The sequence below is a fragment of the Convolutriloba macropyga genome, chromosome 3 (assembly GCF_964194025.1).
Source record: "Convolutriloba macropyga chromosome 3, txConMacr16.3, whole genome shotgun sequence".
Lineage (NCBI taxonomy): Eukaryota > Metazoa > Xenacoelomorpha > Acoela > Convolutidae > Convolutriloba > Convolutriloba macropyga.
Genome location: NC_134470.1, coordinates 34,334,378 through 34,361,661, shown reverse-complemented (window position 1 = coordinate 34,361,661; position 27,284 = coordinate 34,334,378). Strand labels below are relative to the sequence as shown.

At 35.1% G+C, this 27,284-nt stretch overlaps 1 protein-coding gene across 6 annotated transcripts; it reads left to right on the top strand.

Moving 5' to 3' along the window:
- On the top strand, nt 1–27,284 carry LOC142336159 (uncharacterized). Of its 6 annotated transcripts, none has more exons than XM_075384764.1 (5): nt 1–210; nt 10,088–10,290; nt 18,602–18,977; nt 25,813–26,354; nt 26,900–27,284. In XM_075384764.1, the coding sequence occupies exons 2-5, from the start codon at nt 10,102–10,104 to the stop codon at nt 27,089–27,091; spliced, it is 1,299 nt and encodes a 432-aa protein (XP_075240879.1). In that variant the 5' UTR covers nt 1–210; nt 10,088–10,101; the 3' UTR covers nt 27,092–27,284. The 6 variants fall into 6 exon arrangements, with proteins under 6 accessions (XP_075240879.1, XP_075240878.1, XP_075240877.1 ...); XM_075384763.1 differs by having other exon boundaries at nt 10,085–10,290; XM_075384762.1 differs by lacking the exon at nt 1–210 and adding an exon at nt 7,640–8,279.

Sequence of the window (27,284 nt, the reverse complement as noted above, 5' to 3'; positions counted from 1 at the left end):
ATAACTGTCGACTGTTTTCAGGGATATGTTAATGGTGAAAGGAAATTTAAAAGCACTCCTCGGAACTATGAAAGATGTATCGAAAGTCGATCAGCTATACTTGACCGAAAGTTGTTTATTGTTGCATGAGCAGTTACAGGCTCCTGGTCCTAATGATTGGCTTTCATCGCATTCGGAAGAAGGACAAACGTTTAATGATTTCAAACTGAGGTGCGAGAAATGTAAACAAAAAATTGGTTTGAAGCCTTTACTAAAAATTTTTCCATTGCAATGCGCGAATGAGGAGCCCCGAGTACCTGAGAGTATTTTAAATGACTTGATGTCATATGCGATGGCCTTTTTTCAATGTGAAGTAGTCATTGAAGCCTATTCTAGAGCTAAGATTGATAGCAGGTCAAATTCTCATACTAATATTCTTCAATTTAACTGTCGAGGATTATTGTCTGAATTGCATTCAAGAAAAGACCAAGAGTACGAGGTTAAAATGCAAACTACAAAAAAAGGAAAGGATCAAAAATAAAATTCAGTAAAAGAGAGAAAAAGAGACACTATTATCGTGTATGGATAGCTGACGTTTAGTATACAATAAATGTAGAGAGAGTGGTAAAGAGGAATAATGTGGCTCTAATCTTTTAACATGGCACAGTTTATTTGAAGATGAAATCACGCCATGCGTCGTCTAATTGAATAGGAATTGCAGTGGAATTAGACATGAACAAAGTTTTCAAACTGCCTCTAAAATACCTCTAAACGTAAACTCGTTTCTCACAGATAATGGAGGTGAGTTCCACTTCAATAAAAGGTGATGCAAGAATTACTTAGATGAGGCTTAACCAGATGTATTACAAACATAGTATCTTGTCGGTACAAATGTTCCATCTAAGTCGGCCTATGTAATTTCTGTTGGCCTTCAAAAAGTTCTTTTAAATTGCTTTGGAACGAAGTTTGAAGCAATTATTGTAAATTTATTTGTCTTTAAAAATTTATTTGTCTAAATTTATTTATTTAATGCAAAATTTTCGCTTGACCGGTGTCTTTTTTACCACATTCTTTTATCACTTGAGTGACTTCTTCACGCTTGACTTAATTTTTGCTTGACCTAAATTGCTCCGATTCGGAAATTAATTCTGTTGCTAAAACAAATTCGATTGTAAGATAATGTTTCATAAGGGCGAAGTTTTTGCAGCAATAAAATAGCTAGGCTATGATTTGAACGTGATCAGTTATCTTAAACCAATTCTATTCTTTCTTTTTTTGCAATATGCGACTTAATACTACAATAAATGCACATTCTTAAGCACAATTCATCTGTATCTCCAATGAGTATTAAAGGTGAGGATATTTGAATGAGACAATGCAAAGAACGAGTGCTCGGAAAACCATGAGCAAGCCAAACCAATGTTGATCTATGCTTTGCAGTTTCAATTGTTTTGATACCAACAGTCGTCTTAATTTACGGAGTCCTGTATCGTTTTTGGGTGAGAAAGTACTGAACTCTTTTTTTACGTTTCATATATAACTTATTGAGACAAGGCATCGTTCTTAACGTTATAAATGTTTTTCCTGAAATGTCTTTCGTTCGATATTAGAACCTTCGTGGCTGCAAAAATGATTGACATACTGTAATGTTTTTAGGTGTTTTGCTCAGTGGGGCCATTGACACAAGTCACGCAGTACGCGTGGCTTTGGCTCAAGAAATGTTCACACCATTCCATTTGCAGAAACGTATAGTAATTGAGCGGATAAAAACTTCCGACAATTTAATTTGCAATGCGGATGGCGAAAAGTTTAGGTGATTAGTTTTTTCAGAAGAATTTGACTGGACAGCGAATGGAAGGCGCCAGATGATACTGATGCAGTTATTTATAAATAACGGACATTGTTTATTAATTGCCATCCTCACCTTCTCAGCAGGCTATTATTGCGCTCCTATTTTCACGACTCGAAGAGGAGTATTGGAGAAGTCCTTTTTTTAAATCAATTTTATTGGAGTGATTTTTGAAGCGGGAAATGAAACGCGTGAAAAAAGTTCGAGTGATTTTGGTGCTGAACAAAAAAAGAAAAGCGGAGCGAAAAGAGTGGTTTTTGTTCATACCGCTGTTTTTGAGAGAGCGAGAAATTGATGTGTGAAAAAATTTTCTATAAGCGAGCGAAATTTTTTTGTTCACGTGCGGAATTTTAAAGCAGTTTTTTTTTTCATTCATTTTGGTTAAGAGGTTTGGTTATGATTTTGTTTTAACTTTAGGCTGGTTTTGGTAGTGGTTTGAAGGTTTCTGGAAATTCATATGAATTTTATGATAATTCAGAGGTTTTTAATGTATTTTGCTGATTTTCGGGCTAATTTTTGCGTTTTTTTGAAGATTATTTTGTTTTACTGGCTCAAATTGGTATTGAACAAACCCCTTCTACCTGAGCAATTTTATGATAGCAATTGGTTACAGTTTTGTGGGTAAGAATCATTTTTTTGTTGAGAAATATGACAAAAAATGGCGAAAATTGGAACTATTTTTTCTTAATTTTTTGCAGTTTTTCGTTTTTTTTTTCTGTTTTTAGCTAAGTTTCTTTGCCTGTTATGACTTGCCTATTGTTTTGCGAGCATCTGGATACCCTATTGGTTGAAGGGAATGTTTCTTTGGATTTATATGCTTTTGAAATATTAAAAAACGTAGTAAATTTTTCCAGTTTTTCAGTGAAAGTTGTTTTTAAGAGCTTTTTTTTCATAACTTTAGCCTAAAGTATTTTTTTTCAAAATTCACATAAGTGGTTTTTGTAAGTACTAGTTGTTTTGATGAAATTTTTTTGGCAGAGATAGTTTTTTCGGGATCTCAGTTTATAACAAAATTTGATCGGATTTTTTATCATATTTTAACAGATTTGATTTTATTGTTTTTACTTTTTTGTTTCATGACTTTGTTTCAAGATAATCATAAATTAGTGAAGGCACGTTTTGTTTGATGAGTAGTTGGATGGCGTTTAAATGGATTTTCACTTCGAGTCGTTTCCGGAATTCTTCCGGCTATGTTTTTTTTACATCGTTGAACAAAAATTCGCTTCGCTTTACCTCATTTTGCGGCTTTTCGACAGCTTGCATGAAATCTTTTTGATTTTCTAGGTTAGTTTCATTCTTCACTCATTCTGCTCGAAGTGCTTTCAAGCAGTTGCTCGACCAAGAAATCTAAAATGAAAGGAGCCATAAAAACGAAATCAAAAATAGAAACGGTATAAACTCGTAAAGCCCAATTTTAGATGCCATCTACTTAAACTTTGTTCTTACGAGTTTAAGGTACCATCACTAATGCTAATTGGTATTGATAATAGACACTCCATCCCCTCAACGTGTTACAGGATCATGTATAACAACAAAATGAAATCAAATTAATTCGCATTTTAAAAAAGTTGTCTGTTCTTTCAATCCCAATCGGGGTTATGGTAAACAGTGGTGGCAATTATGCCGGCAATCTGTCGGCTATGTTATAAAACGTTCATGCATTTCCGAAAACAAAAGTTGCGGAAAGCTTCTTCGGCATTTTTTTAAGCCAGCGTGTGCGAAATCAGAGCATATTCAAAATCCGCAATATAGAATCTGACTACAATGACTGCTACTCAGTTTTGAACATGTCAATGTTTTCATGATTTTTTCTCGGCAAATTTCAGGTCCAAAACAAGCATCAGACGGCTAAAAACAAAACCAGCAGCCTTTTCTCTTTTCGGTTGTTTTGGTTCAAACAAATCGTTTTTTTGAAATAACTTATGTTAAATAAATATAAATATATGTTAAATAAATATAAATAGAAATATATGGATGTGATTTTCGCAGCTTTTGATAGCTGTTTTAATTTAAAAGAGAGAAAAGAAGACTCGCTCGCTTGTTCAGTTTGTTGCACGGAATTTTCCCACATTCGCTTTTGGAAGCATAATATATAGCAATATATCGAAAATGATGTTCCAGAATTTTTTTTCACAATCAAGTAATGTTTTTTCCCGCTGTTACGAAAAAATGTAAAGTTATTTAGCTGAAGTTTGAAACCGAAACAGCATGGAAAAGTATTTTAGTTTTCAGAAGAAGCAAAAGATCTGAATAACTATCGATTACGAAATATTAAGTCTCAATAAATTTAGATAATATGATCACAAAGACTTCCTAAAACGTGTTGTAACTAAACACGGACCCTTCAATATTTAATTCTGTTGCATTATTGACTACTTTTTATTGAGCTTGATCAGTCTTTGTCTATAGCTCTTTGAAAAATTAAAGATGTGTTGACAATTTGAATGTCAATTAGATGACTTCTGATTCCAAGTAAATTGTTTTGTACTCTTTATCTTTCTCAGCAAGAACGATTTAGTCAAAAACAAGTGAATGTGACTAGAAGTTAAAATAGTTTTAATTAAACAATAATATTTTCATGTTTTATCTAGATAATCGAAACGGAACCCAAAAATCGTTTATGAAACAGCGGCATTACGTCACGCGTGTTCAGTGACTCTCATTTCAAAATTTTCCCAGACGTAACTATCGTTTCAGAAATGCAATTTACTTGAAACTGAAAACATTTTTATAATTCATCATTATTTTGATTTGGTGGCTTACATTATTACAGGTACAAATTTCTGATTTTTTTCAAGTTTTCTTGCAACATCCCCTAAACAGTGTTTTGGGTAAACGAAGGAATTGAATAGCATGTAGATGTCAAAATGAATTTAGGCAGTTGTACATTCAAGCGGTAAAAGCAGGTGAAATGAATCATTCTGTTTGAGAATTGATAAACATAGCAGGATATGTCCTGGAATACAATTGAAGCAAAGAAAAACAACAGAGAAAAAGCCATTTTGGCTAAGTGATTTGATTTCACGACTGACGTAATCTGTCAACGTTAAAGCAAACAGGGTGACACAATTGAGAAAGGAAGATTAAATACACTACTTGAGACCCGTGGTTCCAAAGGAATCAAAAATCGTGTTAATACACAGATTAACCCTAACGACGCTCACACATTACATGGTAAAACCGTTACAACAAAAATTACTATGGAGGCTTGAAGAGCGGTCAAAAATTAAAACTTCTGATTTGGCTTTTCAAAAGATGTGGCGTCCCACTTTTTCCAAAACATACTAATTTTGATAGCTTTGAAAAGAACAAAAACTATAAATATAAAAGGATTAAAAATTCATAGCAGACTAATTTTTGACAATTTAACAATAAAAAATATAAGATTTGAATATTGAGCTCAGCTTTCTTCGTCACATCTTGAGGAATGATTTTCTGCGACAACACTGAAATGTTAAGAATGTTTTCGTAGATAATATAGCTATGAAGTAAAATGAAGAAATCGTTGAGGCAACTTGAAAATATTAATAGATTTAACCTGTTGCTTTGGTTTTTACACTCCGAGGACAATTATTTTTTTAAATGAGCTTCAAATCTAAAAAATTTGAATAAGCTTTCTTCTTCACATCCTGGGGGATGATTTTTTTGGTGACAACACTGATTGTTGAGAATGTTTTCGTAGATAATTTAAAAGTGAATTCAAATAAAAATCTTGTTCACGCAACACGAAAGTATTAATAGTTTTAAGCTGTTTGGTTTTTACACTTCGAGGACAAATATTTTTATTATATAAGCATCAGATTTAAAAAAATTTGAACTCGAACTTATAACTGATAGAACCTTAAGCTACATACAAGAAGGGTCATAGGGAAGGTGATAAATTTTAATAAAGAGCATTTCAGACCCCTGAATTGTTTGTTTTGTACAGTAAGACAAAACGTTCATCAGTTGTGAAATGTATGTTTGACTTATTGTCAATTTTTGTGAAATTTGTTCTATAGAGATGGAACAATTCAGTTCGAATTGTTTTAAACTGCTTTAATTTGGAGCTCAAAAAATCTGTCAGCAACAAGGAAAACAGCAAAATAGTGACGAAACATGTTAGAACGGAATTTAAAAAGCAAAATGTTCAGTTTTTGGAAAATGGTTCGTTGTAGGTAATAAAGATAAAAAGATAATCTTTCTTGACTAAAAACCAATCTGAAAGCACAAATTGAAGTGCCTCTATGAATACGAATTAGTTTTAATAATGATAATCAGGCAAGCCGCAAAAAAGCAACAAAGTACGGCAAGTCAACAAAGACTCGCGGGAATCTGATTTCTGTCTCAAGTATAGCCGTTATTGCCCTGAAACTTAATGATTGTTGTGTTACCTGTGCTGCCTCAGTGTGATTAGCCGTCCTGCTACTTGATGTGCCCCAGAAAGTTTTAACCTCCAATTGACCTCAAAATCGTCAACAATTATAAAGAGTCCTCCAAAAAAAGGCCAACCAAAATTAAGCTAAATTATTTAAAATTTAACCTAATAATAGCAGAGACAGCTGTTTCTAACAACTCATAGTTGTTGTTGTTTTAATGATTAAGACATTTATAAAAAAAATTGTTACTGGCAGATAAGTTGTTTAAAATATAAAAAATCGCAAAAGTATCTTTATTTTTTGTTCAAATCTCAGCGTATTCCAAAAAGTACATATTGCAGAATGAGTTATTGTTGATTGGTGTTCAGTCAATTTTGCTTGTGGAAAAAGTGAATGCTCTTATAACAGCTTGAAATTTCTCATAGATTTTTAGGTTCGATAAAAATATCTATTGATTTTTTAAAGTTTTTTGAACAGTTAACCATTAATAGACAGATCTCACGTTTTTCTCCGTTTAACACAACTTAAACGAAGGTTTAAAATTAACTGATTTTTGGATAAAAAGCTAGGTTAACACAGGTAAGGGTTGGGTTAAAAGTTCAAGAAAAAATTTTGGCTGAAAAATTTTCTTGAAAACGCATTTTTTCATTTCATGTTATATTTTACTTTTTGGAGAAATTAACAAAACGATAAGATCGATGTTTTTCAAAGATACCCTCGAAAAAACGGGTAGTTGTTGTGAATGATTGAATTTTGACCAAAATTTTAGCTAAATTTGATTTAAAAAAATAGGCTAAACTGTTCCAAATCTAGGCTAAACTGTTTCTAAATCAGCAGAATTTCTATAATTTTTCGTTGTAGTGAAATTTCAAACGCAGAGAGCTTCAAATTGATACCACATGTGCTTGCCTGGGATGCCCTGAACAAAAGTCGAAAATTGTCTGAACAAGAAAATAGGGGCTGGCATAAATTTCTCACATTTTTTCAAAAAAATGTGGGAACAGGAATATACGTTGCAAATTTCAAATAAGCTCTTAGATGATCAAATCAGTATTTTAAAATTTTTTAACAGGAAAATTTTAGCTATTCAAACGAGGATAAACCAAATTGGGCTTCTGAGACAATGCGAGTTCTGCAAATTTTTGCTCTTACTTCAATGAATTTTATCGAGAATATATTTTTTGGTGCATCAACAAATATGTGGAACGCATTTTGCTAGTCATGGGAGCAGCTGTCTGCCGCAACTCAGGAGATATTTAAAAAGCCTGAAATTAGATATTTTCTCTGTCGGTTTTCAACAATTTTTAATGTCTTTCGGAAGAACAAATTGTTTTGGGCCTATAAATTTAAGTCCTTGTGATACTCGCAATAGGTATAGTCCAATTACGTCGAGAAATTTTCATTTATTATCTTTTTTTATAGGAAAGGGTCTATTTATCGAGAGCTATCATTTTGTGGGTTCAAAAAAAGGCGTTGCCGCTAATTTGGTGTCCTATTGTAAACCTTGCTTGAAGGTTGCAGTTAGATCTTCTGTCGGCAATGACCCCACTTTGTTGACCCCACTTTGTTGTCTTGTGTTAGCTGGAGTATAAATAAGATTTCTGAATTTATCTTTGATTTTTGTGTTATTATCGGTTGATTGGTGTGATTTTAAGGATTAAACTGGTGGGCTTTAGAGCGTTGAACTGAGGTCGACGCTGAACAAATTAGGGAGTGGGGTCAGGACTTTAATCAAAGAATTGATGACAATTTGGTGAGAATGAGTGCGGTTTGAAGGATAAAACCTGAAATTTATCTTGTTCAAACAGCTTCCGGAGACGAGAAGATCTGTACTGAACTTTTCAGTTGTGTTATCACAGATTAAAGATGTTGACCGCGTGATTCGAAATGGGATTGGCAATTTAGCTCATCTGTTTCACTTTAGATCATATATTTTGTCAATCAGTAGTGCTTCTTTGAAGATCACTTTGACCACTCGAGATAAGTGATTGGTTATTAGCTATTTCTGTAACTAATTATATAACTTATTCTTAAGTTCAGTCGGCCGAGTATTAGCAGGTGCGAACGGAGTTCAACACGTTTAAAATCTAAAAGTAAGTTAGCTTTTCCTAACTTAAGTTAGCTAAAAATATTGTTTATCGTTTTGTGCTTGTCCTTTGTTGTTAGTAAATATTAATGTAGTTTGACAAAATTACAAGCGTTCAACTTTTTCATAGCGCTTGGGGGCAATTGACCACTTTGGTACGTGTTCGTTTTTTGTTGTATTTTGACGCCTTACAGAAGAGACATGCTCTTTTTGCTGGTGGGGCCCTTTACAATAATTTTCTTTTGGCAAAATAAAAAATTCCCAAGGCAACTCAATTTGGTAACAGAAATTACGGCATCTGATGGTACCGAGTTTTTGGGGGTAAATTAAGTCACTTTTAATGCTAGTTTCGTATCGTCTTGTAAGTTGGAGCCATTTTATTTGAACGTAAACAAAAATTGGGACCGGTAGATGCTTGTAATGAACAAATTTTTGGGTTATTTCTAGAACAATTTATTATCTGATGCTTTCTTAAACATCGTACTCTTGAGTAGGACACACCAAAAGTCCTTTGCGGTGATTGGCGTAACTCTCTCGGATATTTATCCCCGTGAAGACTGGAATTTCGTGTTTGGCCTCGCCAACTCAGCCTCTCGAGTGGGCATTTTCTCCATGGCTCGCTATTTTGAAGAGTTTCCCAAACTTCCGAACAACTTGGAGAACAGCACGGATCACAGTAGTGCCAAATTTTTGGAGAGAATTTGCAAAGTCATGTGTCACGAATTCTGTCACATGTTCGGGCTTAAACATTGCATTTATTTTGACTGCCTGATGAACGGTTCAAACCATTTGAAAGAAGCAGACCGAAGATCGATTTTTCTATGTCCTGTTTGCTTAAGAAAGATGCATTATTGCCTTAAGTTTGACATCGAAAAACGGTACAAACAACTTGCTGAATTTTGGAAGGGAAGAAACGACAATTATTTCGCGTGGATCAACCAGCGTATAGCGAGAGCGAATAACAAAAGTATCTAGAACCAGTCTTTCGGTTTTAAATTAACTAGGATATCGAGTATTGAATATACAAGCATCTGAATGGCCTGGAGTTTTGACTTGGCAATTAAAAACAAAGCTTAAAATTGCCATTGCTCATGAAATTTTAAATTTACTGTCCTCATAATTCGGAAGTATTTTAGACCAAGCAATCAAATTTAGGCGTCCAGATGGGTAAACGATCTCTTACGGACACGACAACATATTCTTTCATTTAATAATAACAATAAGATTGTTTTCCGCTTTAATTTTTAATCTTCTGGGTGCAAAATATGGAATTCAGTATTAAATTAAGAAAATCTTGTTTTATCCTATCGTGGTTGATAAAAAGAAGCTAAACTGTTAATAATCCTTGATCAGATGCCATTATACCCAATTTGTTCCCTTCGATCTTTTCGTCCAATAATCGGATACAAATTATAATACTGGGTAGTACAAGCATGTTTTCTCATAATTAAGCTAATATTTTTTTCCAATGTTTGGTTGTGATAGTTTCTTATCGAGTCTCACGGGCCGCGGAGGCATGGCCATGGACCGCGAGGCATGGTCAATGATGCAATAGATAAGTATTATGCTAAATAATTCTTCTGGTAGTTTCAACAGTAGGATAAAAAGTATTGGGTATATTTTGTCTCATTGGGTATATTGAAATCGGGTATTTTGTCCCTGACAACGATTAAGAGTAGATAAGCCACTTCTTATCTCTAATAAAGTCTTTAATAACGTGTAATAATTGTCAAGCTTTAAAGCTGAGGTGCACTTCGTTAACTTCTGTCTCTTGAAGGGTCGGTAAGTTAAATAATTAATAGTTTTTGTTAGCAGAGAAGTGATTAAGTATGAGAGTGGCAGTGGTAGGGGCGGGAGCCGCGGGACTATCCGTGTTGCGACTGATTCCAGAGGACATCTTGAAAAATGGAGAGGTGGTGTGCTTCGAGAGCTCCAACTACTACGGGGGACAGTGGTGCCAATACGAACCCAAAAATGCTGCCGATACCAAAGAGGACCCCACATCTAGCATGTACAAGGTAAATGGGTTTTGATGTTTTTTTTTCATTCAGTTGCCGAAAATTAATACTTTCTAACTTTTTTCTATCTAAGTTTAGTTTTTGCTTCTTTTACGCGGTATTCTCATGTAACCGATGTAATTTATTTCGCTCGAACGTACTTTGTATCCTCTTGCAACTTCCTCCTGCTTAATTTCTTGATTTTTATTCTATATTTTGTCTATAGTAAGTTTTCAAAGACCATTTATTGAAACACCTTCTTGACATTATGCCCTCGACAATAATGAATTAATTTTTAATTGCTCTCAAATGAAGTTTGTAGCAATTATATTAGTCCTGTTGGTCTTTTTTAATGCGATTTTTCTCTTGACCGATTTTTTGTCTGGCCATTTGACTTTTCGTCCTCAAAAACGGGATAAACAGGTAGCGCCCAGAGGGCATTAAGTGCTCTTAGAGCCCTTCAGCTCACTAGTCTCCAAGTATGCGATTCAAAGAAACTGTTATCGAGACTTATACTTATGAGGTGAAGGGCGGTTCTCAGAAGCTGACCCCCACACCCTCGTCAGCCCCCCTCATTCACCCCCCCCCCCCCCCTAATCCACACACCGGCACATCGTTCGGGCCGTAAGGGCCCCATGCAGCGAAAGAACCCACCGTCGCGCTCCCCCAATGCACCCCCTAACTCCGATGCACCCACCTCACGCTCCTTCAATTAAGCTAAATCCATCCTCACTAAAACAGCCAACCGCTCGCTGGTCGTCGAAGAGCAATTCGCCCGACGTTAGTCGGATTTGTATGATTAGCGTACACTAGCTAAAATCTAAAGCTACTTTAGTGTAGAATCTAAATTTGTTGTTGTTGCGGTGTCCTGCTTTTTCACTCCTATTCTTTTACCCTATATTTTAATCCTTATTTTTTAACGCCTATATCATATAACCAAGCAATAATTTAACCCCTAACACCACCATTTTAAGCTTCCTGTAATTGAGGATATTAAGTCTCAATCAATTCTAAATAGTCTCATTAGAGATAATCGGGTAAAATGACTGGTGTGAATCTAACATTCGCCCATAAAAAATCCTGAAATCAAAGAGGCAGTCAAAGGGCATTGCAAGAATATATAATGCTGTTGAAGGATAGCATTATGGGATCTCATGTTCAGTGGATCCCACCTCGGAATTTGAAAGCTTTTGCTAATTTACTAAAACATGTGGGCGTGCAAAAGCTGATTTTTTTGAATGCTTCGCACGGACAAAATGAGAGCTTGAAAAGAAGGGTTCTGAACTGGATTAAGTTATACAGGTACAAAACTGATATGCGTTTTTTAAGATATGCTCATTTATGCACGCTCCAAACGTGGGTTTTATAATTGAGCTTGGATTGTTTCATTTGGAGAGTACCTATTTTTCTGTCTTCTAGAGTAAGATATTTTTTGAACTTTTTATGTTAACGTGCAGCTTAAAGGAGCTCAGATTTGTCCACTGTTCTTTTTTGTTCCAAGGTATTAAGCTAAAAAAGCTGTCTTGTCATTATGCTTCGATTGCAAACAAAACAAGCTGTTCAAGCCCCACTCTTGAAGGTCGGTAATTTCGAGTTATTTAAGTCCTTTGAACTTTAACTTTGCTAATTGGTCATTTGGACGCCGAAATAGATGACAGATTTCGCCATTGTTTCGGGGAGAATAATTTGCTTGGTTAAATGACTGCGGGGTGAATGTATACGGTAATAAATTTTAGGGGTTAAATAAATCTCGTGAAAAGGAGTAGCACCGTTGTTTTAGCTACTAATCAACTGAGTTGGGTTTTTATCTCAGCTAGGAATTCGCTGTCGTGTCACCCAGTCGCTTTACTTTGAGAAAGTAAGTGTAGGAGATTAAAATAGGATTTTGGCAGGTGATTGACTTTCCACAGGTGACTTTTATGGGACGTTCTTTGTTAGTTGAGCTTTTTTTTCTGTTCATTTGACACTTTTAAATTGCCTCAATCGTAAGAACTTCCTTCACTAAAGGAGATTAGGTCAACTGAGCGTGTGTCATCATAATTGAAGGTTATCTGAGAGGAGTCAATAGAAGCAGCATCAAGTTATACAGATTCTTAAAAATATTGCATTTCGGCAATTAATAAAAAGCAACATATCTTTTTGGGCTGTTTTTTTAATAGTCTTTTCGAGAGCGCAGATCTACAGAGCTAGCGCAGCTATTTTATGACAATCTGTAAGCTGTTTTTTTTTGTCAATTCTTAATCAGCTCTGAATTCATTCAAAAAAATTAGGTTACGTGGAAAAGCAATGCGCGTTTGTTCAGGCCTTTACTCTTTTCTTGTCATCAAACGAACTGTGAAAGTTAACACTTTTGTGAGAGTTGTCTACGACTTGAGATCAACAAATTGGGTTGATTCAATTGCAAATGAAGGAAACATGCGGCATCCAAATGAATATTGATTTAAAATAGTGATGCTGGTTGCAGTCACTTATAGCAAATGATTCATATCATAGTTGATGGAATGACTTCAGAGAGTGTCATCAAATAATTTTTAGAATGTCACATTGCGAATACAGCAGTTGCATCAACAGTGGCGAGAAAAGCGTGATGGAAGAGATAGTGTAATAACAAAGCAGAATAATGCGGCTGTTTCGGAATTTTGTAGTATTCATCGGGCGCTAACGAATAATTTAATTGCAAAGTTATATGCGACTGTTATTTTCGCAACAAAAGTTGATTAAATTTTCATTAAGATTTTAATGAGACGCATTTTCAAGGCATTTTTGAAATATGAGCTCTAACTTTTTTGCCAAATGGTTTCAGGCACTCATGTTGACAATAAATTCTGCGTTTGGCGGCTTTTGGCCATTTTAAGCCATTAAGATTCCATTTTCGCTGTTTGGTGGCCGCCCTCAACCTGTCAACTGCTATTATTTAGGCGCTATCCTTTTTTACAATTCAGAGTTTGAATTGTATTGGGGCGGTGTCTTTTTTAAGATCTGTTCACACATTTTCATGATTTGAGGTCCAATTGGAGAAGTGATTTTGTTCACGCCGGAACATTTATTTGAGCGAAAATGCAATTGGTATTGGGGCGCAAAAGTTTTTCACAACAGGTAATTTAACTTTGAGCTTTGATATTCATTTTTTTTCATTAGTTACTCTCAAACTAAATTTGTAGCAATTATATTAGTCCTGTGGTCTTTTTTTGCGATTTTTGACCCCCTCTGTAACCCTCCCCCAACCCCCCTCCCCTGAGCCCAACGGCAGCCCACCGCTTGCTAGTACTTTGAGAGCAATTAGCCCGACGTTAGTCGGTTGGTTTTGTTTTGTTTTTTTTTCTGTGTGGTTTTTCACCAATCCAGTTTTGTCCCTGTAGGTCTAGTTTTTCAGGCAATGAACATTCTTTGATTTCTTGGTCAGATTTCTGACTTCTATTACAATCCAAGAATTGGATTGTATTGGTGCTCTGTCTCTTTTTTAAGATGTTTTCACACATTTTTCTATGACTTTTGATCTTTCAGAGTGGAATAAACAGGTAACTCACTGTTGGCAATAAGTTTAATTAGAGGCCCACAGCTGGCTTTATTAGTCCGTCATCAAGTGCTTAAAGTGGTGCAGCTCCTGGGAACGTTTCCCTTCAAGGCGAGAAGGTCATTTTCAGTTTTCGAGCCCATAATTGTGCAATTTTTCTCGTTTTTTGGTCATTTTTCGATTTTTTATGCATGATCAGTCTTAAATGGACGTTTATCCAAGTTGATAATGGTCTTTTTTTATCAAGACAATTACTTTTTATTAGTTTTCACTCTCTGGTGAGCTGTTTGTTTTGGTGCTGCTAACATAAACACGCAAAATGATTTTCAGTTTTTTTGGGTTTGAAAATATTCCTTTTTTTCCAGGCCGAGGGTTCGGGTGCCTCATGGATTTGATAAAAGGTTATTGCATAGTTTCTACTGGCAATTGGTTTAAACATTTTATTATCGGGATTTCTTCGCAATTTTTGATAAAAATGTATTTTTTGAAAGAAATTATTATTTATCCGCAGTCAAATTTTATCGATCTTATGCGCAGTGAAAATTTTTTAGGCTTGAAATAGGGTTACTGAATAGTTCCTGGAGACAATTGAATGGTTCTAAAGATGTTAATTTCTAAAATTTTGGCAACATTTATAAAAATTGCGATTGTTTTCAAATTTTTTGAAAGTGTTTTTCATTTTCTGATCTCTAAGGGCCAATAAAACTTTTTTAGGTCTTGGAGATGGGTTGCTGGACTGATTCGAGATACAAAAATTGGTTTTGAACATATTAATTTTGCCAAACTTAGAAAGTTTCAAAAAAATTTTGGCAATTTTCAATTTGATGTTTTTGTCATATCTCGATTTTTTAAAAGCCGCGAAGCGATAGCGGCTATTATTGGTGACATCGTGGTTTTTTTCAATTAGTCGTCTCCATCGATGATTCTTGCGACCATTAATTTTTCCCATTTTAGCGACTTCTACTGCTTTGCAGTTAAAATTTGTGCGCGTTACTTCATTTGCTCTGCTTTTAGGTTGATTCAGTGACTTACTCTTTCAAACAAATCACTTCTGAACTCACCTAACGAACTTTAATTTTTATGAACCTTTACTAGTTGAAGATCAATATTTTGTATCTAAGTAGTGCCAAATGTATAAGCCCTAATTTTTGAGTATTAGAGTCTTGAGTTTTTGATATCGAATTATAATTATGAAAAAGCGCTTAGGGTTTTTTTTGCTTATAGAGCTATGTGTCTCATAAAAATGAGTTCGAATCTAACCCGAAAGTCTAGAGATCTATAAATGGAATAGAGGTCAATCTGTGTATCTTATTTCTTTATTTGTTTCAATTCCTTGTAAGGCCACAAGCGCCCATCGCGGCTATTTTCCGGCAATCTGCCCGCTATGTTCTATTTTTAGTAACCAATACAACCTTTTCAAGGCTTGTGCGTGGGTTAGTGATTATGTTTAATTAGATAAAATTTGGCCTTCATGCAAAAGTATCCAATTCTTTTGCAACGATTATATTGTGTTTAGTTTGTTTATTTTTTTTCTCAACTTTTAAGATTGTTTGTTTTTTCGGCTAGCATTGTTCAATTATCTGCTTGTCAGATAAAGGAGTTCTACGTTTTTCATTTGATTCTCTGGATTGTATTTCAGGATTTTTCCTGCTATGTTTTTTATTTCGCTGATTATTTGGATCAAGGTTTTTGTTTTGCAGTAAAAATTGTCGCGCGTGACTACTGACTGAATAGATTTTAAATCCTTTGACACATTGAATCACGCAATGTAATGAATTTGGTCAGGCTCAAAAAAGCAAAATCAAAAATAGGATAAACCGATAAAGTTCGGTCATTATTTCTTTATGCATTAGGTTATCAGAGTTCATTAGAGCGGTTGCTATCAGACATTAGTATTAAGCTTAATGGACGTCAGTTTAGAAGCTGAATTAAGTATAGTATATCTGTACAATCTGATTTAAACTCCAAACTAAAACACTTTTCTCGACTTATATTGAAAAATTCAGTCAACATCTTTTTCTCTTCTTTTTAATACCCACAAATTGATTACTGGTGTTATTTTTAGCCTTCTCTTGGTTTTTATTTCGTCAGGATTGTTGTTACGACCACATCACGTCACAATCATTTCAAATCTACTTGTTAATCCGTTCGTGCAATTTTGACTGAATTGTGTGCGTGAAGTCATTTTTTACTCTTAGTGGAGCGAGAATTTTTTGTTCTTTCGCGTGATTTTTTAGTCAGACTTGACTTAACCTCTCTCTCAAAAATGACCTCACTTTCGTAATGACTTATAAAAATTCAATTCAAGGAGATAAAGTCAACTCTAAAGGAGATAGTGTGTGCCACTCTAATTGAATTTTATTTAAGAGCAGCTAGTATAAGCAGCAATAAGTTAAACAGATTCTTAGTCAAATTATTTAAGTATTGTACTCTCAACATTTAATGAAAAGAAGTAATTTCTTTTTCGGTCTGTTTTTACTGAGTTTCGAGACCGCAGATCTGCGAAGCTATTGTGGCTATTTTCTTGCTATATGCCAGCTCTGCTTTCCTTTTCTATTTCAAACCCGATGTGTTTCAAGCGTGTCAACGCGGTTACTTCTGACTGTTTGCCGGCGGTTTTTTATTTGCTCTCAACAAATTTTGTAGCAAATATATTTGTCTTGTGGTCTTTTTATGCCGTTTTTTATGCGGAGGACACTAATTGACGGAGCAACTGTCATAGAGCCTTTCGACTTGCTGTCTCTATTGATGCGATTCAACTTCACCCGTCCTTCACATCAGCCCCAATCACAACCCGTGCTCATCGTTCCACCTGTTGCCCAGCGCGCTGTACCCCCCCACCCGTGTGTACTGTTTTCGCAGTTTTTCAGATTCTTGGTTTCAGCTATTAATGGCCGCGAAGCGATAGCTGAGGCTATTATTGGCCTTCTTTTTTTATTCCGTCGTCAAGATTTTTGTTACGACCATGTGACGTCACAATCACTTCAGATATGATTTTTGTTTATGCAATTTCAACTGAATTGCGTGCGTGACGTCATTTTCAGTCTTCTTGGTGCGAGTTTTCTGTTCATTCGCTTGATTAAGTTTTTGATCACACATGACTTACCTCTCTCAAAGATGACTTCCTCTCTGAAATTGAATTTTCTTCACTTTAATTCAGAGATAAGGCCAAGTGAGTCTATATCAATCTAATTGAAGGTTATTTAAGAGCAGCTAATAGGAGCAGCAATAAGTTCTACAGGTTCTTAATCTAAATTTTACATCTTAGTTCTTAATGAAAAGAAAAAAATTTCTTTTTGGACTGTCTTTACTTTCTTTTGGAGACTGCTGATCTACGAAGCTATTGCGGTAATATTCTGGCAATCTGCCGGCTATATTTGTTTTTAATAGCCGCACAGCGATAGCTGGGGCTATTATTGGCCTTCTCTTGGTTTTTAATATCCGCACAGCGATAGCTGGGGCTATTATTGGCCTTCTCTTGGTTTTTTACAATTCAAAGAATTTGAATTGTATTGGGGCGCTGTCTTTTTTAAGATCTGTTCACACATTTTCATGATTTTTGAAGTCAAATTGGAGTAGTGATTTTGGTCTCGCCGAAACAGGAAGTGGAGCGAAAAAGCGAGTTGTTTTGCGGCGTGAAATTTTTTCGCTCTAAATTTAAAGTAGAGTGAGAAAACGGTGCTTGAACAAAAATTCGCTTTCTCTCTAGTGGTTATTTGTTCACATGCAGCAATTTCACTTTGATTTTTACTGTTTTTTCGATTTTTTGGATCGGTTTTTTTTCTAAATAGTTTTCCCAATCCATTCATAGTCTGTTCTAGGTCTAGTTTTCTGTTTAGTCGATGAACATTATTTGAATTGTACGTCAGGACTTGTCCTGCTATGTTTTTTATTTCGTCGTCGCGATTTTTGTTAGGACCATATGACGTCACAACCACTTCAAATCTGCTTTTTGTTCATTCGTTCATGCAATTTCAACTGAAGTGCGTGTGTGACGTCATTTTTCGCTCTTAATGGAGCGAGTGTTTTTTTTATTCGCGTGATTAAATTTTCGGTCACACTTGACTTACCTCACTCTCAAAAATGACTTCCTCACTTTGAAATTGACTCATTTTTACTTTAATTCAAAGAGATAAGGTCAAATAGGCGTGTGTCACTCTAATTGAAGGTTATTTGGGAGCAGCTAATAGAGGCAGCAAAAATTTATACTGATTTTTAATCAAAATATAACATATCAGCCTTCAAGGAAAAGACTATTTTCTGGAAAAGACTATTTTCGGCTATTTTCTGGCAATCTGCCAGCTATGTTTTTTTTTTAATTTCGTCGTCGCGATTTTTCTTACGACCATATGACGTCACAACCATATGACGTCACAATAAGGGACTCTTATTTAATAAAGGCTGTTAACAAAGAAGCGGGAACATAAAGGAAAGGGTTTCGTTTTTCGTGTATATGAAAATCGAATTTTTGCATAAATGAAATTTAATGCTCGGCTTGCTGTAATAGTACAGAATTACACGAAGTCCGCTCAATTGCCTTTTCTGTACGGAAAAAATTGTTACAGAAAAGCGTCCTGTTGCTACTACCGCCTAACCAATAGTCAATCAAAAGGGAGTTTTGATCGTAATTTGCTTTTAAAAATTTCTGGTTCTTTCATGTTGATTAATTGCCAAAAACTAGTAATTTTTGGATATTTTAGAACTAAAGCGTTTGAATAACTGCTTCGAAATAGTGGTTAACTATAATATCAGCATAGGTAGGCATAAAGGAATGCTATCGCTAGTTTGATCACGTAAATTCTCCTTTCTATATTCTAGAATCTTGTGACCAATCTACCCACTTGTATCATGCAGTACCCTGATTACAAATGGGAGAATGCACAGTCATTTGTTCATCACACACAAGTAGCCAAGTACTTAATGGACTACTGCTACGCATACGATCTCCAGAACTACGTCAAACTGAACCGCAAAGTAACAAATGTCACCAGAAACAGTGAAGATGAAACATGGAACGTCTCTTCTATTGATTACTCGAAACAGCAAATTGAGTACAGAGATGAGGTTTATGACTACGTGTTTGTGTGTTCCGGACATTTCACCTACCCCAGATCTATGGAGTTCCCTGGCTTGGAGAATTTTCCAGGTCAAGTGATACATAGCAGGTGGTTCGACGATCCAGCTGATTATACAGGTCGGTTGTTTGAGATTTTGAAATTCATTGTTTCAACCCTCTGGGGTTATCAATTTCAAGCCAGTTCGGCTCAATTTTGACTGATCAATATCTGTTGTGCAGACAAATAAAAGTGGTAGCAGCGGAACTATTGAAAATCGTTGAAATTGCTTGAATCCCCACAGGACTAAAATTTTTGATTATTCTTTCAAAAACAAACCTGAAAGTTTACCTTTTTTCCTTTTTCAATTTTTTCTTCAGTTATTTGATGAGCAGTGAGTTGACAAATAGTTTTGAAAGAGTCAATTTTATTCAGTGTTTTTTCTTGCCTACTGCGTAATTTTTCAATTTCTCCTGCAACCAATTCTATTTTTCATAGCATATCGTCCGGCTCGAAGATATACAGGGTGATGTTCTTCAAATCACTCCAGAAAAATTGGCTTATAATTTTTAGTGTAAGACCAAAGTTTTGATAAAAGGTGCAACACACGAAAAAAGGGGATATCCTCCAAATTTAATTTTGTATTAGATTTTCATTTAATTAATTGGCGAATTGAAGAATTTGAAATAGTTTCCTGCAATTTTCTGTGTCATTTATCAACGCTAATTGTCATTTGTGGTCATTTTCCCTCGTTCCCTCTCTAACTGTTAATAGAATGACGATGCTCGTTTTCTCCTCTTATGAGTGATTGGTGCTTGTGATGTTATTTTTTGTTGCCTGAAGGGAATAAAGTTTACATTCATTAAATGCGGGGCTACTATTAACTCAAATCCACATAACTTGTCATTACTTTCAGAACTATTACTGCGTTGAGGAATGCAGTTTTTCACAAGTGTGGTAGGGTGTGCAATAGGGAAGAGCAACTGCTGTAGAATCATTTCTTAACCGATCTTATATTTATAGCGAATGAAAGTCTTGCAAGCAGTTGTTTATATTAGCTTTTAAATGCTCCATTTTGTATTAGATAACAGAGCTGAACTTCTGTTTGTTCACGCGCCTTGTGTTATCTAAGTCTATAAATTATCTCAAGTTCAAAGCTAAAAGTGTACTTAAACTGAGTCGAATTGAAGACGATTTTGATAATTAACAAAATCATAAACAGTGAAAGCAAATATAATTATTGGAATATTGACCTCAGAATTTTGAACCACAAGGTCATGATTTCTGATAAAGGCCTTGAAGTTTTCATGGTCCAAGAAGTCAGGGGTAGTCTTAGCGGATTTATTTTTATCACCGTTGTTTGTTTTCCACAGTCTCAGCGGCGCATTAAACATCTAGTGGAAATGTCCCTAAAAGTCAAGGAAGGCTCGAATTAAGTCTAGTTTAAGTCTAGTTAATCAAATATTTTTACAATGTGTGTATAATATTAATGTTTCGGAAACCAGAATTTCATTGGAACTTTAGAATACGAGTCTTCAATATGAAGACTTTTGAAAAATTTCGCGAGTTTTTGAGTTTTTCCAATCCCTGTGGCCAGGGAACTTGGTGCAATGGAACGGTTTTTAAAATTTAGAGATCACGAATTTTTGCTATTTTTTTTTGATAAACTTCGAATTTTTTTTGAATTTTTCTGAAAATGGTTATTTTCGAGTTTATCCCTCTTTATGGGCCATTGAAACTTTTTAGGCTTTAAATTTTGTTACTGAATAGTTTCTGGAGACAATGAAACGGTTTTGACAATATTAATATTCCGAATTTTAGAAACATTTCAATAAAATTTGCAATTGTTCAGATTTATAAGAATGTCATTTTTTGAGTTTTCCGGCCGCATGGGCCAAGGAACCTCAACTATGTTTTGATAATAGGTTACAGCATAGCGCATAGCAGAAATGGTTTTCAAAATTTTAGTAACATAAATTTTTGCAGTTTTATGAAAAAAATTGGATTTTTTTTTCAAATTTTCTGAAAAATTATGCTCCGAGTTTATGCATCTTTAAGTGCGAACAAAACTTTTTGTAGGTCTTGCAGATAGGCTACTGGTCATATTCAACAGACAGAATTTAGTATTATTGCATTTGCAAAATTTAGAAAGAAAATTTTCAAGTATTTGTCATATTTCTCGAGTTTTTACCTTCAGTGGCCAGTAAATCCCTTTCAAGGCTTGTTCGTGGTTTAATTTGTTTAGTTAAATGGATCAAATTTAGCCTTCAGGGTAAAAGGTTCAAGAGTTGTAGCAATGATATATTTTTTAACTTTGTGTGATTATTTTAAATTTAAACATTTGACTGTTTGCATTTTTGGCTGGCATTGTTCAATCAATCTGCTGAGCAGATACAGTAGTTGGAGTTTTTCATTCAATTTTTTGGATTGTATTTCAGGACATGTCCTGCTATGTCCACCCCTCTACCTACCACCGTCTACCCCACCGTTTACCTCCCCCACCTACCCTTCTGTCTTTTCAAAATGTCAATAGTTTCATTAGGCTTTTAGTTTCTTCGTCATTTCTTTTCTTTGATATTTCTTTTTTTTTAATAATGTTATGTTGTTTATATTGCACGACTCTTCGTTGTTTCTGGTATTTTACCGGCTATTAATGCAAAAATTTTCGCTTGACCATTTGGCATTTTTTAGTGACTTCTTCTTTTTGCATGATCTAAATTTCTCTCCCATTCACAAGTGCCAGGAGCTAAACTCACGTGGCGGCAGTGCACTATCAAAAATCAAATGAAAATTGCGACGAATTTTAATGGTTGTGGTGGCATATGATAACCTCTAACGACGTCATTTGTTTCCCTTTTATCGAAGTTGGTTACCCTGCCCCTCCCCCGGTGGAAGCAAGCTGCAATAGATTTGAGCTTGCACTAGTCGTTCGAGAGCAACTCTCCCGACGTTCCTTGGTTATGTTTGTTCCTCTGATTGAGTTTGCGTCTGAACAATTTGAATTCGACCAACTTTTTAACTCTTGACTTGTGTCATTGCTATCATTCAGAGCGTCGAGCATTTGAACTCAAATATGACTTCAAACTGCTGAAAAAAAAAACAATGCACGGGGACCAGTTTTTGCTTAATGGAAGAATTCTCTGAGAAATTCTCTGGTAGCTTGGTATGAAAATGCAGTTCCTTTTTAAGTTTCAAAACTTTCTAAAATTGCAAAATCAGCATTACAACCGAAAAGCTATTTCGACCATTTTTCAGTTTATTAAGTAGTAAAATAGAAGCAAAATAATGGCTATAATTGTCCCGCAACTTATCGATTTCCAGCCAAATCGTTAATAAGTTGAGTGTTTTCAAACTTTTAAAAACCCATCGGCGAGGAGACGAAATTTTTCATCATGGTTATTTCGATTATTAACGTTTTGCATGATCTAAATACAATTGAGCAAAAATGGTGGTCATCGTATTTTTTAAGAGATGCAATTAAAGAACTCCAATCTATACCTCCCGCAAGGTGATCATCTCCTTAATTAATTAGTCAGATTACTTCATGGGGGCAAAGCTCGCCAGTACAATTATTCATATTTCAAATAGTATCTGACTCATTTAAAAAGTTTTTTCATACATTTGCTTAAGTTACTTTTTTGACTGATAATTATCAATAAAATGCGGTTTGCTAGCCGCCCTCAGCCTTTCAACGGATGTTATGTAGGCATTAGCCATTTTCCTTTTTTATAGTATTTGGATTGTAATGGTGGGCTGTCTTTTTAAAGATCTGTTCACGTTTTTGAATTTCTCACATATATGAAAATTCAAATTAGTGTAGTGATTTCAGGCAAGCTGAAGTAGTAAAAGTAGCGATAAACCGAGTATGTTTGAAGCGTGGTTTTCTTTCAAACTTCATTTAAAATGGAGTAAGAATTTGATGTTTGAACATAGTTTTGGTTTTTGAGATGAAATTTTTCACGTGATCAATCTGGCTTCTGTTTTCATTGTTTTTCTCTTGAGTGCTATCGAAATGATACACATGTGTTGATGATCAGCCAACGGGCATCTAACGTTTTTTTGGCTTTGGCACTCTGCTGTTTCTTTCTTTTATTTCATTGTCTGTCACTTAGTATCATTAAAGACACGTGTCATTGGTTGCTAAAGAGGTATGAATGAACCTAACTAATGGTTCGAGTTGAAACATAGTGGTTGTCTTTCAAAATATTTTTTCTCAAAAATTTTATTGAATATTTGTGTTTTGCGAGTTTTTGTTTTTTTTTAATTGCTCTTGAACGAAGTTCATAGCAATTATTGTAAACGTGTGTCTTTTTTTATGCAAAATTTTCGCTTGACAACTTTGACTTTTCAAGTGACTTTTACGCCCTTGACTTTTTGCGTTTCGCCTGATCTGAAATTCTTTCTCAATCAAAATTTCAGGCAGCTGAAATCAATTGGCGGCAATTTAATACTAAATGTCAACTGAAAAGTGCGCCGAAACTGGTGCCATTTTTTTACTTTAAATCTTAATAATGGTATATGTTAACCTCTAATGTGGTTATTTGAAGCCCACTATTGAACTTCTTAGTCCCGTTTAGCCCCCCCCCCGACTGATGCAGGCTGCAATTGATTAGAGCTCCCACTAGTCGTTCGAGAGCAATTCCGACATTTAGCGGTTATGTTTTTGCTTTCTTATCATATAATCTCATTAGGGACAGGTCTCATAATTTGCTATTCGGAATTAAATTTATTATTTTAGTTCGAAAATAAGTTTTTGTTTAACTTTGAAACAATGAGTTATCATCGAGTTTCTCAGTTTTTTGTTCTTCTTTTATTTTGCTTCTTGTCTTATCTCTTAGTCTCTTTTGTGATGGGTCGGTCTCATCAGTTGCTAAGAATGACTAATTTAATTGAGTTAATCGCTGCAGTTTAAGTTTATTGCTTTCACTTAATCTTATTAATTATAGGGCTCATCGGCTGCTAATGAGGATTTAGTTAATCGAAATAATTTTTTCAGCTCGTAGCTAATGCTTTTTGTCACTTTTGCACTATCTCCGAAAAGTAGTAGCGATTTGATTGTAGTCTCATTAATAACACGTTTCATAGTTTGCTAACAATCTCAATAATAGAAATTGATTCGGTATACTTGCATGTTTTTATTGTTTTTCTTGGGTCGTATTGGTTAGTCTCAAAAACAACAGTTCTCATTGGCTTTCTGTGTGGCGTTATTTTGGCCAATTTATTTGCTAACTCTTAGCCAATGTTTTCATTGACTGTGATACCGTTTATTTCGGGAATGTTGAAGTGAATGTAATCCTTGCCTTCATTTGTAGGTATATTGTCCTTTTTTTCAGCTATTAGAATTGTTAAAAGCTGCTTCTGAAGTTTTATGGTATGCTTTGGTTAAGGATTCAGGCGGCTTGAGTTATGCGGCCTTTTTACTTTGCCGCCACTGTCCCCGATTTTTGACTATTTTTTTAAACTTTTTATCCTCTCTTGCGTTGTCTGACTCAAAGTTATTGTTTTGTGTGGTCTTTGCAAGGATGCATAGAGTCAATATTTTCATAAAACGTTGCTGTAATTCTTAAAACGTTACATCTTAAAGACATTTTTTTTTTGGTTTTTGCTCATTTTTGCGCTCATAGGGTCATGGACTTGATTGATTTTATCAGTTTGATGGTGCTAAGCGAGTGTTATTTGACAGGTCATTAGGCAATTCTGTGCTACGTATTTGCCTTGTCCTCAGCTTCTAAACTGAATAGTCTTTAGTTTAGAAGCTGAATTAAGTATAACTTTGGAATCTAACGGCAACTGCACGCCAAATTACAACTCTGTTTGACATCTAGAAACAAATTCTATCATTTTTTAAATTTTTTTTTCTGTTTCAATCCCGCTGTTGGTCAAGCGGGTGAAACGGCGGCTATTTGACGGGATTTTGCTGGCTATGTTTTTCATATCGTCTCTATGAAACTCTGGAACTTTATGCTCACTTCTCACAACAAATGAGTGTCAACATTTCCGATCTAAAGTAGCATGATCTACAATGCTTGCAAATTTTGCTGAAGGCGTTCAATTTCTTGGTTTCGAAAAAAACTTAATCTTTTTGGATGTAAAAAAACGTTGTTTTGTGAATTAAGCTTTCAATATTTCGTATGCTTCGGGACTCCCTTTTGGTTCTTTTGTTTTTGCTTGTTCGAATCGTTTCTGTGATTGCCAATATATTTTTTAATGTATTCGTATATTTGAACACTTAGTCTAAGTTCATAGTTTTATCTTTGAACATTTTCCGTATTGAACGTACGGTATGAATTCATCAAGAGATTTGCGTTGAATTTGAATTGCTGTTGATTTTTCTTTGAATATACTAGACAGGCTATTTTTGCCTTCATTTGTTTGAGGCCTGTCCGTTTTCACATCGTAAAATTTTCAGAATTTTTTTTCGTAAAACTTTTGATTCGTTTATGCAAGCTTTACGTAATTTACTGAGAATCATTTTGAGGTTTTCTGTTTCATGAGAAACAAAATTTTGTGTGTGATCAATTGTTTTCTAGTACTCGGTATTGGAGATAATTCAATCCTAAAATTAGTTGATCTACCTAAATGGGTCTTTTGTTCTATTTGATTTATTCTTGAAATTTTTTGGTTGGTCGGATATTTCAACAACCTATATTGCACCAGTTTGGCATTACACTATACAAATTTTTGAGGCACTGCTATACTTACGTTTAGTAACTATTCCAATGAGTATGAGTTCCTCTTTTAGGTGACTATATAAAACTTAACTTGCAATAATTATGCGGAAAAAAAATGTTTCTTGCTGCCAAATTGTGCTATTCCAAAATGAATCACTTAAAACAACTGAGCAAACTGATGCACCGTTATGAAAACTTAAAAATTTTTAAATCTCGGCATTCATGACCGTCCAATTCTCGAGTGACCGTCCATTTCTCACATTTTACACCAATCAGTCATTCAACCTGAAATTATTTTGATCAGGTAAAACTGTGATGGTAGTGGGCAAGGGCCTGTCGGGCATTGACATCTGTTGTGAGCTGGTGCCTTACTGCAAGAAGGTGCTCGTCACAAGTCACACCAAAACAGACTACTTTCAACGGTATCCATCTGTGTCCGAGGTACCAATTGTTAACAAATATGAGGATGGGGCGTTCGTCTTGAACAATGGAACCGCGATTACGGAGCATATTGATGCAGTTATTCTGTGCACGGGTTTTACGTACGACATGCCCTTCTTGGACCGTGAATCGTCTCAGATTGAAATCGGCGAAGGATATCTGGGCCCTCTGTACAAGTTCACAGTGCATTCAAAAATCCCCTCCCTCTTTTTCATTGGGCTAAATCAGCGAATTTGCCCTTTCACCCTGTTTTACTATCAGAGTGCATTTTGCTGGGCAATTGTCACGAAGCAGCTGAAGTTGCCGCTCAATTTGGAGAAAGTTGCTGAAAAGGAAATTGAAGAGAGGACTACCCAGATGAGGAGGAAGCATTTCTTTCACCTGTCATTTGACGAAGAAACGGATGTAAGTTAATCACTAATCTACCCACCTCCCTCAACCCCGTGAAAAAATTATTTCACGTGGCAACAAATAATTCTTACATCGGGAGTAATTCTTCTTACATCGATAATATTCTGTTGTAGTGTACTAAGAAGTGGCTGTAACCTTGCATTTGAGATAAGGTTGTAAAAATTTTAAATATATACGGTCATAATACACCAGGTAGAGAAGGATTCAGGCCCCAGAATCCAAATTGAAATAAATAATTGGACAATGAATAAAAATTGGTTACATAGTCATGATGCAATTTATATCAACGTTGACAAAAATGATTTCAAATAAACTGTTTAATGGAAAATCAATCGCGCATTGATTGCAAAGATCGACTGTTGTAAATGAAAGAATTGAAATTTGCTGATAGTAACTGTAAAGGTTTATGATCTGCTTCACTTAGACTGGATAAAAGTCCTTCAATCTGCACTTTAAGAAAGAACTGCAGCATCGTCGAAGTGCATTAGATCAAAAACTGTAGCAACAGTACTGGCAATAAGATCACTGCTATGTTTCAGATTGTGAACTTCTTCGCGGAGCAAGCCAGCCTACCTCCTCCTCCTAAATGGCTAGCCAGGGTGAGAGAGGGTGTGGCAGAGCAGAGGAAAATCGACCCCATCCAGTACAAGAAACAGCAAATTACAATTGTCGATGATCGCGAAATCGTAATAGCAGATCCACAGGGAAATGTTGTCAGCAAGTTATATTAGGTTGAATTTATTTACCAAAACCGGCTAGTTGACAGGGATACAGTGAATTAAATGTTTATTTTTGATGTTAGTTTGATATATAAATGTGAGTTGGATTTCGCGAAACGGGATTAGTATGATCCTGTTTCGAAGGCTTGCTTTCTTCTATGCGAATTCATTGTAGTTTTATATGCAAATTTAATTTGTGTATGAA

Excerpts from the sequence above, each read along its gene's own strand:
- LOC142336159 (XM_075384764.1), top strand. The coding sequence starts at position 10,102 with ATGAGAGTGGCAGTGGTAGGGGCGGGAGCCGCGGGACTATCCGTGTTG. Across the intron at positions 18,978-25,812 it reads CGATCCAGCTGATTATACAG|GTAAAACTGTGATGGTAGTG; the intron begins GTCGGTTGTTTG and ends TATTTTGATCAG. Across the intron at positions 26,355-26,899 it reads CATTTGACGAAGAAACGGAT|ATTGTGAACTTCTTCGCGGA; the intron begins GTAAGTTAATCA and ends GCTATGTTTCAG.